General features: G+C 54.0%; 1 protein-coding gene and 1 long non-coding RNA gene across 3 annotated transcripts in view; one reads left to right on the plus strand and one right to left on the minus strand.

Annotated features, from left to right (window-relative positions):
• The first annotated feature begins 278 nt into the window (after positions 1 to 278).
• Positions 279 to 16,492, plus strand: part of RUNX3 (RUNX family transcription factor 3) — a 42,242-nt gene continuing 26,028 nt past the window's right edge. The window contains exons 1-3 of one of the 2 annotated variants that reach the window (XM_085518074.1): positions 279 to 336; positions 13,391 to 13,635; positions 14,384 to 14,540. In XM_085518074.1, coding sequence (XP_085374200.1) covers positions 279 to 336; positions 13,391 to 13,635; positions 14,384 to 14,540 — 460 coding nt within the window. Of the gene's footprint in view, positions 337 to 13,038; positions 13,636 to 14,383; positions 14,541 to 16,492 lie in introns of those variants that run through there. The other variant, XM_015883733.3, reaches the window with a different exon arrangement.
• LOC107324054 (uncharacterized) lies at positions 6,256 to 9,331 on the minus strand. The gene is made up of 2 exons (XR_001559396.3): positions 9,169 to 9,331; positions 6,256 to 7,286 (listed from the first exon to the last, which is right to left on the minus strand). It is a non-coding gene; the product is annotated as an uncharacterized LOC107324054 (long non-coding RNA).

Raw genomic sequence — 16,492 nt, forward strand, 5'->3', positions numbered from 1 at the left:
TGATTAATTGAAGAGAAAACCTCTCGGCGCTCCTGTCTGTTTCTCACCACGAGCCAACGAACACAAGCCATAAAATTATTATTAAAAAAGAGGAAAAAAACCCAACCCAGCCACCACAACCACCGCCGAGGCCATTGATGGCACGGATCAGGTGATGCTGCGCTCCCAACCACAACACTACGAGTGAGCCAGACAACCTGCGCTGCTTTCCTCTTCCTCCCCATCCCTCCTCCTCTTCCTGCAGCTGCTCAAGGAGAGCCCAACCACGGGGTGAGGGGATGGCTTCCAACGGCGTCTTCGATTCCTTCGCTGCCTACTCCTCCACTTTCCTGCGCGGTGAGTGCAACAGGAAACGCTGCTGGGGTTGTGTTTGCTTATTGATCTTGTGAAGGAACCAACCAGCGTTGGGTCGTGCAGCAGCTTTGCTGTACATCTCCTCTCCCTTCTCCTCACTGGGGTGTTCTGTTGGGTTCCCAACGTGGTGCGCCGTTGTCGTCCTCATGCAGGTTTGGTGTGTGGTTTCCTCCTGTTTGTTTTTTTCCATGTGGTTGCGTTCCTGTTGGGAAAGGGAGGGTTGGCATGGAGTTTGTGCTGTGTTGAGTCCTGTAGGATCATTGGAAGGACCCTTGTGGGTCATCTGCTTTGACGTCCATGCAGTAAATAGGGATACCCAGAGCTCTGTCACTGCTCAAAGCCCCATCCGTTGACCTGGGGTGTTTGCAAGGATGGGACAATTCCAAATGCTGCTCATAGGAGTATCATGAATGCTGTGCAGGTGAGCTGCTAGGCATGTGCAGAGTGATGTTCTTGATTCTGAAACCAATGAGTGAGGGAGCAGTGTGAGGAATTCAGGCTGCCCACAGCTCTTGCTGGGGAGCATGGCTGCAAGGTGTGGGATGAGACCTTTACAGGAGGAGGCTCCATGCTTGTAAAGAGTTGGGCAGAGCTCCATGAGCTGCTGCCTTTTCCTTTCCTGGCTTTGCAGATATAGTTAAGGAGTACAAGCAAAATGTTGAGCTGATCATGGCCAGAAAGACCCACATCCTGAGCAACAGCTCTGCAGATGGTTCATTTGGACTGAACCTGAATAGAATGGGGCAGGGTGACCCCCAAAACCCATCCCTACTGAAGGAGCAGAACAGCAGATGCTGTAATTCAGTGGGGCCATCTGACTACGTGACAAGAAATGCATCAGACATAGACCGGATTTTGGCCTATTTCTGAGAAAACCAAATGTTACGTGTGCTTTTGAGGCAGATCAGTGGGGTCAGCATGCAGTACCAAGAGGTTCCCTGTGTCCTTCTAAGCACTGAGGAGGAGCCAGAGTTTTGCAAACAGACACAAGGACCATATTTGTCCTGCTGCCCTGCACTCAGGGATGATGGCACTACAGATGTGTCCTTTGTGCTCCACGGAGATAATTAAAGGCAGTCCCATGGCAAGGAAATAAGAGAAGCTTATAAAGAACATTTGCATGGCTCTTTTTAATCTGTACTTCTGCCTCCAAAGCCAGATGAAGTGGTGATGAGGTTTAACTGGGCTTGCTTGTTCAGAAATAAAAAGAGAGCAAGAAACAGAACGATCACGTCTTGTTTGCAATTTCCATACAAATAGGAACTCATAAAAGCAATAAACATCTTTGTTTCAGACATAATTTTTATTAAAAGGGAGAGAATTAAATGATCGCTCCAAGGCTGGAATGTGGCCAAATGGTTTTCTATGTGGAACTCAGAGCATCTTCTCCTGCACAGAACCGTTAAGGATGGAAAAGACCTTTAAGATCATTCAATCCAGACGTCCACCTGCCACCAACACTGTGCAATGACCATGTCCCCAAGTGCCACATCTCCAAGGTTCTTGAACACTTCCAGGGATGGTGACCCTCCCACCTCCCCAAGCATCCCACACCAATGCATTAACACTCTCAGAGAAGTCTTTCCTCATATCCATGGCTTTGCACACAGTTACGTTTGGGTGAGCACTGCAAAACAGCCATGAACATTCACTTAAATTCCTCCTGGCTTTTTTGGATTCAACTCCATTCTTATTTATTTATTTTTCTTAACTTTTCTGGTGATATCCATGAAAACAGAGGTCAGTTTGCACAAACATTTAAGGAATGAAATTAAAACCCCCCCAAAGATATCTCTTAGTCTCAAAACACTTTGTTTTTTGTAAGAAAAAGTTGTTTTCTACTCTCCATTGGAGTGGCACATTGGGGGCCATCTGGGGAGCCCGAGCTGCATGCTGGGGCCACAAAGTCTGTGTTGTCTCCATTCATCCCCCCCACTCCTGGGGAAGGCTGTGCGTTGCTCCGACCGCCTGTCAGTGGCTCTGCCTGTTCCAAGGACACCCTGCTGGCTCGTGGCATGTCTTTATTTTATTATTTTATTATTTTTTTATATATAATATATTTCTGTTTGTGTGTTTTGGGGTGGGGGAATGGGCATAAATCCATTGTCTTTCGTCGCCTTGTTATGATCTGATGGGGGTAGGGAGACAGTGGCATTTCCCTGTGTTGAGCACTTTAATTCATGATGATTTCTTAGACTTGATCTCCTCTGATATGTCGTCAGCGTTTGCGGTCCACTGTTTTGGCCGCGTACAGTTTGGGAAACAAAGAATGAGCTGTGTGCTTGGATCCACACATGGTTGGCATTAGGAGCAAGAATGCAACTTCCCATCCGAAGCAGCAGGGCTGAGCCACGGCCACGCCATAAATATCCCCAAATGGAGCTGATAGCAGGAGCCCGTGGAGCAGCCCAGTGGGATGGCCCCAGGCTCAGCCCCATGGGTTCATGTTCCCTTTTCCTCCCATTGCATGCTGCATTTGCACCCAGTTCTTCTTATGGCCACATCCAGCCAGAGTGAGAAGAAAATGTCATTGTTTGGGGTCATGTTTGTTTGTTTGGGGTCATTGTTGTGGTCATGCTGAAAACGGGTTTAATCAGCACTCCCATCCCTTCCATTCTGAACACAGAAGTCCCTTGGAAGCCTTGACCATCCCTTTGGTTGGGGCTCCTCGGTGCTTTTTATGTTGGGTTTGTTTTTTTCCCCCCATTTTAGAGCTCACACCACTTTCACACGTTTCCTGTCCTATGCAGAAAGCATCACTCTGAAAGCCAATGGTGTGAGCTGAGCACTGCTCTGCAATGCCTTCCTGAGAAACCACGCTGGACACTGGAGCAAATGCTCTTCCCAACCAAGTCTGGTTGGCTTTCAAGAGATTCAGTTTTAATTGCTGGCCAAAACCCACCAGCTTTGCCCTGTTGCTGGACCAACATGGGTTTAGAGACAAGATTTGTCATGGTTTTGGTGTGTGCCAACACCCAGGCGCTCTCCCATTGGCCTCTCATATCCAACATGGTGCATAACCACCATTCATCCTGGCCTTGCCCACCCCATCCTGGGGTTGGGGTTGCTGTGAGGTTGAGGGAAGCATTTTGCATTTTGCTATGCAATAAGGTGAGGAAGAATTCCTCTGTGCTCGTGCAAGATGTCAGCAGTAGAAGTGGGACCATGTTGAGGTCTCCTGGGGGGCTTCAACCCACAGCATCCTCCTTGGCTCTTCCATTTCTCTACATTTTATTTTCTTATTTATTCTATTTATTTACTTATTTTTTTAATAGAGTGGGACAGTCAATGCGTCTGCAGTCTGGGGGTATTTTCCATAACATAAACATATTAAAAGAAAAGGGAAAATCAAAAAGAAACAATGATTTTTCCATTCCCGCTGGAAGAAGCGAGCGCCTTTGGAACATGAGGAATGGATTACACAAGCTATTGTAAAATAAAATATAAAAACAGCCAAAATAGGAGAAGGCAGAGAGATTGTTTTTAAAAGAAGAAGCCGTCCTCAGTGGGGAAGGGAGACAGAAAAATGTGCTTTTTTCAACAGTCCCTGTTGTGCGGGAGGGACCTGCAGGAGCCCAACCTCTGCCTTTGGGATGGTCATATCCTGGATGGGAGGGCTGCAGGGGAGAGGCTCTGGGTCTGTATTTCAGATTGGGAAGATGAAGGCTGGGCAGGGCATTTTTTGTCAGTTGTGTGTGTTAGTCTGCTATATTGGGCTGTGATTTCACAACGCAGCCTGGTTTGTGTTAAAATAACTCCTAAAAAAAGTAAAAAATAAAATAAAATATGAAAACAAAACGGTAGGAATGATGTTAGCAGCATAACCCTGGATGTGAATCAGCCCTTAGACCAGAGTCTGCACTGGGACCAAAGCCTTCCCATCTCCTCACACCCCCTGTACCTTCTAGGAGGCCATAGCATAGAGATGGGCTCCATGTGCCACCGGTGCCTGTGGTCACAACGTGGGGTGAGTTGGGTGCTACAGACTGATGCATTTGCTTTCTGATCCCTGGGATGAGCACGTGGGTTGTTATGGGAGAGGCATGCTTGCTCCCTGCTGATCACTGCAGGGACATCCTTTTACCAGTGCAATGGGGTTGCATGGTGTGCTGTGATGCAGATGGATGCTTGATCCCATGCACAGAAAGCTGTAGCTGTCGCTTCTTTGCAGCCTGGCAGACATGAAGTTGCAGATGCGGGTTGTGCTGTTCCCTTTAAACTCAAAGCATATGCATTGAGATCATTCCGGGACGGAGCACAGTGCCATGGTTTTGGTGACTTGAAGTCAGGAATAAACTGCTTAGTGGGGACTTGTGCCATTTTCCCTCATTAGGAGAGGGAGAAAGAGTTGGCCAGGGAATTTAAAGAGTAAATCAGATGTGCTGTTCCAGGATTAAGCCCTTGTTCCTCAGCTCCTTTGTACCATGGCTGCATTTTACTGCCCACTTTTGTGCCCAATTACCTTCAACCCTATAATTAAACACCTCCTTTCATTAGCCCTGGGTCAGTTTGGCAAATCTCACAAAAGGAGCGAGCCCACCACTTTTTCCATGAGCTCAGCCCAAGTGCCAGCCTGGGGAGCAGCAGCCCCAGCCCTGAGCACGGTGGTGGGGCTGCAGCCAGGTCCCCATTGGGGCGGTGAGGATTCCTCTGGCTCCATCCTCACCTCCCACATCAAAGCCCCAAACCTTGGGAGCTCCACTGGCATTAAAGTCCCGAGTATGTGCTTTAAGCTCTCCCTCCTGCTGCAGCTCACAGGGTGTCAGACCCTCATTTGCTCCACATTAGTGCTGCCTGTTTATTACTGCACCTTGAGCTGGGCGTGGAGCTGCAACTTCCCTTGTTTGTTTAATTTCCCCCCCTAAAATTGATGGGTCTGCTCCTTGTTAGCTCTGCTTTGCCAGCTCTCCCCTTCTGGCGCTGTGTGTGGCAGCCCCTGGGATGGCTTCACTGCCCCTGTGGATGCTGGGGTGGATGGAACCCACTGGCACAGGCTTCTTTGTGTTGTTTGAGTCTGTTTGTGTCAGGGTTGCACAGGTGTTTTGTGATGTACGAGAGATGGAGAGGGCAGTTGGGAGACCTGAAGGTGCTGAGAGCCAAATCTGTGCACTTCAGTCCTTAGCCCTCTCCACCTGTGGTTCTCCTCATTGCCTTCCTTAGGTCAGTGGAGGAACAGACACCAATGAAGCAGTTTCTGGTTTGCCCAACCAGCACAGGACATCCTCAGCCTTGAGAAACATGGTTGGACCTGACAGGCTGGAAAACAAATAGGTTTGGTTAATGCTGAAGAAGGGAGGAGGTGAAGCACTGGTATTGCTGCACAGCACTGTGGGTATCCCATCCCTGGAGGTGCCCAAGGCCATGGATAGGGCCCTGGGCAGCCTGAGCTGGTGGGGGGCACCCAGCCCATGGGTATATGGGTATATATAACTGGAATATCTTTGAAGTCCTCCCTAACCTCAGCCATTCTGAGACTCCATGACAGGCTTGTGATGGTGGGGCGGGTTGGGATGCGCTCCTGCAATGGGGAATTCACACTTTATATCCCTAGACTTTGGATGCAGACGTTCCACCACCCATCCCCACCACCTCACCACGGCTGTGGCTGCATTTCAGTGGTAGAGCAAAGCCAGTGAGACATCAAAAGCCCCAATCCTTCTAAAACGCAATCCCACTGACATAAATGGAAGTCAAGAGCGCTTGCTGTTGGCAGGGTTGGCTCATACGTGCGCGTTCAATTGGCACAGCAGATTGAAATGTCAAGAATGTGAGCCTGCTGGGGCTCGCATTGCTTTCCTTGAAGGAGCATCACCCCAATGGGAGCTGGGTGCTCCTCGAGGCCAGATATAAGCCGTGCACGGGGCAGCAGTGTGGGGCAGGTTGTGGTGCTGGGGTTGGTGCAAACACCATTATCGCTGCTCTGCAGATGGAAGCTGCAGCACTTGCTGGAGCCCACGAGCAACTTGTCCGGGGTCCTTGGGGAAGGCTGCGGTGGAGCTGTGAATTGAACCCAGACAACTTGCTTCCTCCGCCAATGTCTTCTCCCGGAGCCCACGCTTCCTGCCAGCGAGGGCCCTCTGTTCAGTTTTAGGAGAAAATGTAAAAATATTCTCCAAAACCACACGAGCTCTTCCAGTTTTGGAGGTTCAGGCGGTCCCTTCAGCCAGACACAGAATGGCTCCTGCCCAAGGAAACAGCTGAGGTTGCATTTTGCAGATAAGATCCCCGCTCTCCCCACAAAGCTGGCTGCTCATGAGAGACCCAAAGCCACGACCGCCTTGTCTGGACAAGTTCTCCATTTCTCTGGGCTCTGGCCCTAACCTGCTGCTGAACCACTTCGCTTCCCAGCCCGCGGCCTCGGCTGTGTCAGACAGCTGACCCAGGCAGACAGACAGCTCCAAACTTTGCTAAGAAACTTCTGCAAACAGGAGTTCATTGAGGGCCTGGAGGTAGCCGTAATCTTACCAAGCTGCAGGAGATGGATGTGCAGCAAATAGTGACTTAACAACGTCCCTTAAACAGCGCTGCACTTGATTTGTTCATAGTCAGAAAGCAGAAAAGTACCTTCTGTGTAGCTGTATGTTTGTGACTAATTCCATCCAGGTCAGGGGGGTTTTGTTGGATGCCTGTACAGGGTGAGATGTGGTCTGAGCTCTCTTTGGGGCTTCTTTTCTGCAGCTGTTCTATACAATCCAACTTAGCAGCCGGGAGGGGGGGGGTTGTTGGCAATGAGAATCTCTCTTAGAAATGTGAACAGAGAGTGTTTGCACCGGAAAAAATAATCCGAGGAAGGAGCAGAAGCGGCGCTGCCCAAAGCCCATCGAGTCAGAGCCGTCCGACCGCAGCTCCGCTGTGACACTGCAGTGATAGAGCAGCACCCGGCCTCATTCGTAGAAGTGAAACTGGTGAATAATTGCAGAAAGCAAACCAGCCTGGAAGGAAAAAATAACAGCCTGAGCATGAAGGACAATTTGCTATTGGAAGCAGAGGGCAGTTTTGTCTAAATGACTTCACTGTGCGTTGGCCACTGATGGATGTCTGAGGTTGCACTGTGTCACCGGAGGGGAACTGTCACTGGTTCTCTGCAGAATGCCACAGTCTGTGGACATGGCCATGAGCAGGAGCTGATCCCATGGGGATGAGGAACAGTTTGTGCAGGAGAAGCTGCTCGTTGCAAGGAAACGTGCAGGGCGTGATGATGGCAGTGGCACTGCAAAGGGGCTGGCAAGGCAGACTGAGCTCTACGTGCATCACCTGCCCTGAGCTATGGGGTGACATTACTGAGCTGTTCGCCTGTGACTTCACATCTCCCTCTGTAACTGGTGTGATCTGCAGGGAATGGCTGAGAGCTGCGATTCTGAGAGCATATGGCATCTCTTTGGGGGTTTGGTGTGTTCCCAGTGTAGGTATATCACCAAGTGGGACAGCCCCCCTGGGAGGACCCCAGAAACATGGGGGTGCTGGGCAAGCAGCTTGAGCTGCAACATGGATCAGGGGCAGCAACAGAATGCAGAGAGCTGGGAGCTGCCCCTGGAGCTGAGCTGATGCTCACAGGCAGCAGTCTGCTTGTGCTGCACTGAGCAACACACTGCAGGGTGCAGAGACCTGCTGCTCCCCTCCTGTCGCACTCCTGCAGCTGGATGTGATCTGCTTGCTGCTCACCTTGCAGCTTCTTCAGGCTCCACTGCTGCAATCTCTCTGTGCATCCTGTCTTTCACCTGTGCTTAATTTTGGCTTTGGTTCTGTTCTCTTGCTGAACAACCACCACCACTCTGTGCCTGCACAGCTAACTGCAGCCATCTGCCTGCAGACAGGTGGGGAAACCCTCACCTGGATGAAAGCAGTTGGGTTGGGCTTGCTAACAAACCACATATTCATGGAGCACCTCCTGCAACGTGCCGCCCTCCCAGCTGCTGGCTCTGTGCTTTGGGGTTCTGCCCAACCCAGGCTGTAATTCCCTGCTGGGAGGGGATGGGGGAAAGCAGATGGTGGGGGAGAAGGGCTGAGATTTGGGGTTGCTCTCCCATCTCCATCACGAGGTGGCTGCACCTGCCTCTAAAGCTGGTTTTGTCAAGATGTAGCACTAAGATGCTCTATCAGACCTGAGCCAAGAGAGACAAGAGTTCCAACCAGCACCAGCTGCACACTGCCAGCTCTCCCCCCTCGGCCCTTCCTGAGCCCCCATGTCTGCACCCACCCCCATGGGGATTCCCAGCCAGCACAGCCCCAAGACAGCAACAGCTGAGCCTGCACCCTGAGCACAACCTGCAGTGGGGATGTAGGTGAGAGTGGGGAACGTGAGCACTTCCCAGTGGCCGCTTTCTCTCCGCTCACATCCAACTTCCCCATCAGCCCAGGGGGGAGCACCAGCATCACAGCAGCGTTGGGAAACGCGAGCAGGGAAACACCACTGCACGCTCAGCACGGGGAGGGGGTGCTGCCCTTCCGTGACAGCCGCTCTCCTCGAGCTCACAAATCACACTGTGCCTTTTTTTTGCCTCTGCCCCGTCGTACTTTTCTCGCCGTCATGTGCCTTTCGGTTCCGCTTTCCACCATCCAGACGTTTCCCCTTTTTCTTTCCTTTGGAATTTTTTTTTTAATTCTTATTATTTCTCCCCATCGTGCTGTGGGGTTATGAAGGGCTCCAGGCGGTGCCTCCATGGTCCCTCCGGTTGGGAACGGGTGAAAAGTGTCCTCCATCCCCATAGGGTCCAGCAAGAACATCACATCCTCAAAACCCCTCCAAAACAAGCAAGACCCCCCCAGCACTCCAATAGCTCCAAATCAAGCCCTGTGCTTCCAGTTGTTACCCACCTTGGGGCCTTTTTGGAGGAGATGGGATGTCCTCAGGTGCTCCGTAACCTTTGCATGAATGGATCCTTTTCTCTGCATAAGCACATTCTTAAAGGAACATCAGGCTTTCATTCTCCACTTCAACCATCGCGCTTCTCTGTTCACTTGTTTAAATCAAGCATAAAGCTCTGACTGTTCTTTGAATATTTATGACCAGTTTTTATCTCATGCCATGCATACAAAACATACTTGATTTCTTTCCTAAAAGTTTTTTCAAGTGCAAAGTTTTAAAAACATGTGGCTTTTATTGCAGGCAGGAATGAATAACAGCATTCCACCAGTAACCACATTAAATGGAACAGTAATATTCATATGCGTAAGGGCAAAAGCTGTCTTGTTTCCTATTTGCAGTTGAACTCTGAAAATAATTAAGAACTAAAAGGATCTGACAGTCATTAGGATCTTTTAAAGAAGGAGTGGAAGTGGCAGATGGGACCCATGCTCACAAGTCTCTGCCATGCGCTATCAATAGCACCGAGGATGAGCGCCCTGGACACGCTCTTCGTTGCTGCCATTGAGGGGAGAAGAGAATCGTGGTTCTGAACAATGTAGAACGGTGCTTTTGTGACTTCAGAACCACAGGATTCACGTCAGTGGCTCTCGTGCTCCTCTGTGCATCACACCCCGTCCTGTCGGGCTGTGCACGGTTGTGGGTGTTGGTGCTGCAAGCGGCGCCTGCAGGACTTTGCAAGGGGAGAAGTGCATCTCAGCTCTTATTGCATGCTCTGTGCCAACAGCAGCAGCACTGCTGAGGCTGCATCCTGCAGCACAGTGCACGGCAGTGACTAAAGCCCTCCCTGGGCAGCAGGCAGGGAATTTCACATTGAATTTCCCAAGTGATGGCATTTGGGGCTGAAACTCCCAGCAATGCCTTCCTCCTCTTCCAGCTGCTTCATGTGAGGATCCTGCCATGCCCAAGGCTGCTGGTGCAGACAGTGAGGTGTGATGGGGTTAATGGATGTCCCTGCTCAGGTTTTGGTGACAGCTGTGGCCCTGGCAGTGCCTGGTGCAGCCCTGCTGGAGCCATCAGCAGGACGGGACACACAGCTGGTCCCAGCCCTTCCAGTGAGTTACATTTGGGGCAGACGCTGCCTTTTCTCCCCACAGTTTTCCCCTATTTCTTCCCCTGAGCACAGCAGCTTCCCTCCTGCAGGATCTTCCAGTTGCAGCACCCATCGTTGCCTCTAGAGAACCCGTTTTGTCGGTGACACTCAGGGGTTAAAGCTGTCACCATCGCACACCCCATTGGATCGAGCATCTGCTGTTTGATTTATGAATGAATAGCACGCTCCCTCCCTGCATGCTGCTCTCAGATCCCCATCCCTTCACTACAAAACAGATCCAGACACCCGCATGGCCCTACTGAGCACTGTGCTCCTGAGACAGAGTTTGAGATGAATTTTTAATAGAAAGCTTCCTATAAGGCCCTGCACCCGTCGAAGCGAGAGGCTCTGCTGCTAAATAGCAGCTCAAATGAATTACCAGCTACACAGGAGGCTGTGGGGGAAGCAATCCCAACAAGTAATGATTTAAAGAGCCGCTGACCTCCCCGCAGTGTGAACGGGAGCGTCAGTGCCATGAGGAAGTGTGGGGCCACAAAACGAAGCATTGGGTTGTGGGGATGAGTCCACCTTCATTGCTCTGAAGGGGAAAAAGCCAATGGGGGAGGACAGAGGGTGACTTCAGGGTGGCTGCTGGGGATGGGCAGGGTGCAATACCTTGTGCAGCTGGGAATATCCCCCCGGGGACCTGGTGTTTGGGGATGGCATTTACTTATATGGCACCTTGAGGACACGGAGATGATGTAAGTGGTATAAAAAGGGATTGGAGAACTTTGTGGGCAGCAGGGCTGTGTGTGAGCACTGACCTCCATCGCCCCTGGGTGAGGAGGGAACAGCAATCAGACTATAGGAAGCACCCAGGGTTGCTGGTGAGCAACTTCACCTCACTAAAAGTTGGGCCAGAAGAAACACATTTGCATGAAGCTTAATGAAAGGCAAGAGCCTTCTAGGGAGGACAGTGCTCACCCAGCCCTGAGCACAGCCGTGTGTCACCACATCAGCAGCTGTGAAAGCCCCGAGGATTTCCCAGGGGTGTAAAGAAGGGCTGAGACCCACTGTGGGATGGGGCTGCCCCGTAGGAATAGGGCTGCTCTATGTGAGCTCCCTGGGGCTGACGTGCCCCATGTTGGGTGTTCAGGCCTTTCCTGGCCACCCATGGATGGAGCATCTTCTCACTCAGTGGCTGCAGTGAAGAGAAAGGGAAGCAGCCACCTCTGCAGGTGGGGAGCAGGCTGGGAGGAAGGGGCCGAGGTGACGCTGTGTTCTGCAGGGATGTGGGCTTTTAGGCAGAGCCACTTTAAAGGCAGGTTCCCAGCAGGACAGGATAAAAAGAGACAGGAAAGGAAGGAAATGTAAAGCCACTAAACCTGGAACCGAGCATCGTGCTGACCCCAGGGCTGTCCCAGCACTGCGCCTCGCTGCAGCGATGCTCCCCTACTTTATCCCAATGCACCGGCGAGGGAGAACCGGTGGGAGCCCTCCGAGCCACCTCGGAGGTGATGGGATGGGCCCGTTGGGGGTGTGTGGAGGGAAGCGGGGGGCGCTGGGCTGAGGCTGGGGGAAGCCCAGGACCGGAGTCCCGCCGCTCTGGGCCGGACAGCAGCCACAGGGGGGCGGGGGGAGGCTGTGCCGGGCCGGACCGCTGATCCCTCCGCCCGCCCCGTCGCGGAACCGCGGCGCCAACGAGCGGTGTTTGGGTCTCACTGCAGCGCTGCCAGCCCGCGGGGCACTGCGCAGGCGTCGTGTGCCCCCCCCTCACGAACACACCATCTCCGTGCCACCCCCGGGGAATCCCATGGGGATGGAGGGGGGGGGAACGGAGCCCAGGCCAAAGCCGACCCGCCCGCAGTGTCACACTCCGGGCTCCGCGAGGGGAGGGAGGAGGAAGAGCGTTTCTCCCCCCCGCGGCTGAACGGGGGCAGAAAATAGCGCTGAGAGCAGCGGTGAGCGGGGAGATTTCCCCTAAAAAGGGCAGGAGAGCAGCGGGACGGGGCTTAACGGGGCGAGGGGAACCTCAGCTCCTCCCGCACTGCTCCCTGTTAACAGAACGTCTTCGAAGAGGCAAACAAACGGGGGGGAAATAAAGCAAACACGGGGTTATTTCTGTTTTCGCTCCTGTCCTCGGCTCTGCGGGACTGGAGGGCGGCTCGGGCCCCTCCACAAACTGCGGGTTGGGGAGAAGAACGTTGTATTCGTTAACGGGGAGTTTTAAAAGGAAAAGAAAACAAAGCGAAGTGAAGTTGCGTTCCGCATCGCTCCCAACGTGCCCACAGCCGCGGGCTGCCCCTTCGGACCCCCCCGGACAGGGGCAGACGCTCCGTGACACCCCCCGGGGCTGCCCCCACCCGCCCCCGGTGCGTTTCTCCTCCCGGTTCGGCGTTGCCAAGAAGACACCGACGTCTCCGTTTCGTTCTCGCAGACGCGGTCGCTTCGCTAACGATTGCGGTGGGGTCTGGCCGTGCCCGCTCCCGCTGCGGACGCCCCGGGACCGCTGTGGGGTGGAGGCGGTGTCCAGAGGAGGAGGGCAGAGGTTCTCCCCGCCCCGCGACGGCTGAGCTGCAGCGGGGGCACGGCCGGTGAGCGGCCCCAAAGCCCCGACGGGCGCTCGCTCAGCCCGTACGGACCGACGGGGCGGGACCCGGTAAGGCGGGGCCTGCGTTAAGGGAGGCAACGCCCCTTTCTGCGCTGCCCACGCCCCTCTGCCTCCCGGGAGCCGGGCGGGGGGCGGGGGGAAGGCCCCCCATTGGTGATGCACAACGTCACTCACGGCCGGTCCGCCCCCCCACCGGGGCCGGCAGTAAATACGGTGTCGGGCGGTGCGGCGGCACTGGGAGCTGCTGTCGGGGCCGCCCGGCGGAGGGGAGCAGCCCACAGCCCGGCCGCGACGTGGCTCTGCCGGGGCTCCGTGTCGCCGTTTCCCGGACGGGGCGGACGGGACAGCGGCGAGGCCGTCGCAGGCGCTTCCCGGGGCCGGGAACGAGCAGCCCCCTTCACAGCTCCGCCGAGAACGGGGGTCTACCGGGACGGGGCCCGGTTGCTCGCGGCGAACTCCGCCGCTCAACTCGTACCCCCCGGCCGCGGCGGCTCCTTGACACCCTCCGTTGTGATGCGTATTCCCGTAGATCCGAGCACCAGCAGGCGCTTCACACCCCCCTCCACAGCGTTCCCCTGCGGTAAGATGGGAGAGAACAGCGGGGCGCTGGGGGCCGCCGCCGCGGGCGGTCGGGCGCGGCCCGAGGTGCGCTCCGTCGTGGACGTGCTGGCGGATCACGCCGGCGAATTGGTGCGAACCGACAGCCCCAACTTCTTGTGCTCCGTGCTGCCGTCACACTGGAGATGCAACAAGACGCTGCCCGTCGCCTTCAAGGTAAGAGGAGACCTCCTTAGGGGGGACCCGGGGGGGCTGCGGGGCTCCGGGTGCCTCTCCCCCCCTCTCGCCGCTGTCTCTCCGCCCCTCTCGCTTTAACTCGCTCCTGACATCACCTTGAGGAGAACCGCTCTTGTTATTTTTAATCAAGTCTCCGCGTTGCCCTCCGGTCACGGCATCTTAGATATTCCGTACAGTTAGGAGCTCTCAGGCAACTTTGAAATGTAATGAGAGCGGAGGTTAATTAGCTTCCCGGGAGAGAAGGTTACAAGGAAGGGAGAGCCGAGCCGCGAGCGGAGGGCGAAGCGCCGCAACGGCAGCACCGCGGTGCGTTCGGACGGGGCGGCCCGAGCTTGGGATGGGGAGCGGGGCCGGGAGCGGTTCCGAGGGACCCGCAGGGATGGGGGGTGTCTGCAGTGCGGGGCTGCAATGTGGGGCCCGGCCCTGGGCACGTTCCTCCGCTGCGCCCCGAGCACCGCAGTGCAGTTATCCCGAATCGAACCCCCCCCATCCAGCGGCTCCCTGCTGCTACACGGTAGAGCCTCGGCCCTCCGGAGCCTCTCGCTGCTTTCTAACCTCTGTTCTAAGCTCGCTTTTCCTTTCCCCTTCGTTTTCTTTATTAACTATCATTGGGAGCCCGAATTGCTTTTGGTTTTGCTTTGTCTTTGAGGAGGGGGAGGAGAACCGTGGAGCGGTTCGGCTCAGACCGCGGTCACCTCAACCTGAATTCCCCTCGTCCTGCCCTCAGGTCGTGGCTCTCGGAGACGTTCCCGACGGGACCGTGGTGACGGTGATGGCCGGGAACGACGAGAACTACTCCGCGGAGCTCCGCAACGCCTCGGCCGTGATGAAGAACCAAGTGGCGAGATTTAACGACCTCCGATTTGTCGGGAGAAGCGGCAGGGGTAGGTGTCGGCCGGGGAATGGTTGGTCGTCTTGTTCGGGGTTTATTTTCTTCCAAGGAAGAAAGAAAGGGGAAGAGGGGAAAAAAAACCAAACAAACAGCTCTTTATTTTTATTCATTTAACGGCGTTTTTCTCTCGAACCGATGGAGCCGGTTGTGTTGTGGGGTGTGCAGGAAGGAACCCCCCACAATCCCAACCACGGCATCAAAGTGGTTCCTGAATGGGTCGTGTGTACGGCTCTCTGCTCCTCCCGACTATTTTCCTCCTGTGATGTTCGAGGGAGTTTGGGGAAAGGGAAAGAAAAAACCCCATTGTGAAGCTTGAGGGTGTTAAAGCAGCCCCTGCCCGGTGCGGGGCTGAAACCCTCGACCTCAGCGCTGCGGAATTGAGGGAAATGCGGTGTCGGAGGAGGGCAGAGCTCGTTGTTGACCGACGGAAGCGGGGCGGTGCGGTTCTCCTGGGCACAGCGGTGTCCCGCGGGTGGGAGTTGCGGGGAGATTCGTTCTTAGAGCCGTGGGAGATGCGGGAGCCGAGCGGTGCTTTGTGGGGAAGGCGCACTTGTTTTCCCCGTGCTGCACGGGAAACCAGAAGGGAGATGTTACCTTCTGGCTCTGTCCTTTAGCCCCGCACCGATGGTGGGGATGGTTTCTGACAGCAAACCATCCAGGAAATGATTCTGTGCCATCTCCAGAGCAGAACGAATCCCCTGCAAACAGCTGGAAGGAAATCCTTCCCCCCCCCCTCCCAGCCGCGTCCTACCTGAATTCCCGACAGCGTCAATAGCTTTTCAGCATTTCATCACCAATAAACGCTGCAGACTGAACCACTTAATTCATTCCAAAAAGGCAAAGAAAAGCAGAATGCTACACGTTAATGGCCATCTGGTAGCATTTTCTCAATCTCTGGATGTACACATACGACGTCGGATATATTTTGACTTCTCTGCATTAATTAAAAGCAGCGATGTTAGGAATTATTTGCATGTAATAACTGTTTACTTGTTCCTCTTTATGAAACTTGAATAGTTTACATTCTTTCATACATTTCCTTTTTCCTGTTGGCTCCTTCTCCAAGTTGCCGTTTCTTTAAAACCTCCCCGCTTAACTGCTTGCAGGTTGATGGGTGGAAAATGTTTCTTCTTTTATGAATTAAGCCTTCATTTCTGCAATCAATTACTCCCTTCGGCTCTTTTCTTTCTGGTTTGTTGTTGTTGTTTCTTGTTTTCTTCCCCCAATTTTTCAAACTCAACCCAACCTTGGATGCATTCAGAACTTTCCTTCTCTGCTCTCCCGTGTTGGAAGCGAGCAGCGCTCTGCACATCCCTCCTTCCTCCCTCTCTCGCACCTTGAGAAGGAGCAGAGATCGAGGCTGTTTTCTTCCCCTATTCTGGTGGGTGGTTGGGCTGTGCTCCCCCTCAAGCCGAGGTGCTCGGAGGGATATTTAATGCTCAGAATCGTTCCGGTTGGGTTTTTAGCCCGGGTGTCGCTCTTACCTTCCTGTTTCACTCCTACAAACCCGGCGCTGGTTTTGTTTATATCGATGAAAATCTGAATTTGCTGCTCGGTGTTTTGTTGGAGCAGAGCTGTGTGTGTATTCGTGTAAATGAGGTGTGTGTGTATAAAGACGCTGTGCCCTCAAACCGGCTTCGGGAGGCTCTCGTTTTGTGAACGCTGAACGGTTCGGTACCGGGTTGTGTTCGCACTGCGGGCAGAGGCAGGAGCGGGTCCGTACCTCGCAGTCTCCATCTGTAAAACAAAGGGAGGAGACCTCGAGCATGAGCTGGGTTTGCTGCAAACGCTGTGCTCGAGCAGCCCGTCCGTACGGCGGTCCCCAAACGAAAGCCGGGGTTAGAGGGGGGTTTAGGGGGTGCGCTGCCCTTGGGGAGCCCCATTGCTGGGCTGGGGTGCGGGATGGAGCTCTGGGTGCGGCCGTCGGGGCCGGGAGAGGTGAAT

Source organism: Coturnix japonica, chromosome 17 (genome assembly GCF_054131305.1).
Source record: "Coturnix japonica strain WE chromosome 17, WE-NBRP24, whole genome shotgun sequence".
Classification (NCBI taxonomy): Eukaryota; Metazoa; Chordata; class Aves; order Galliformes; family Phasianidae; genus Coturnix; species Coturnix japonica.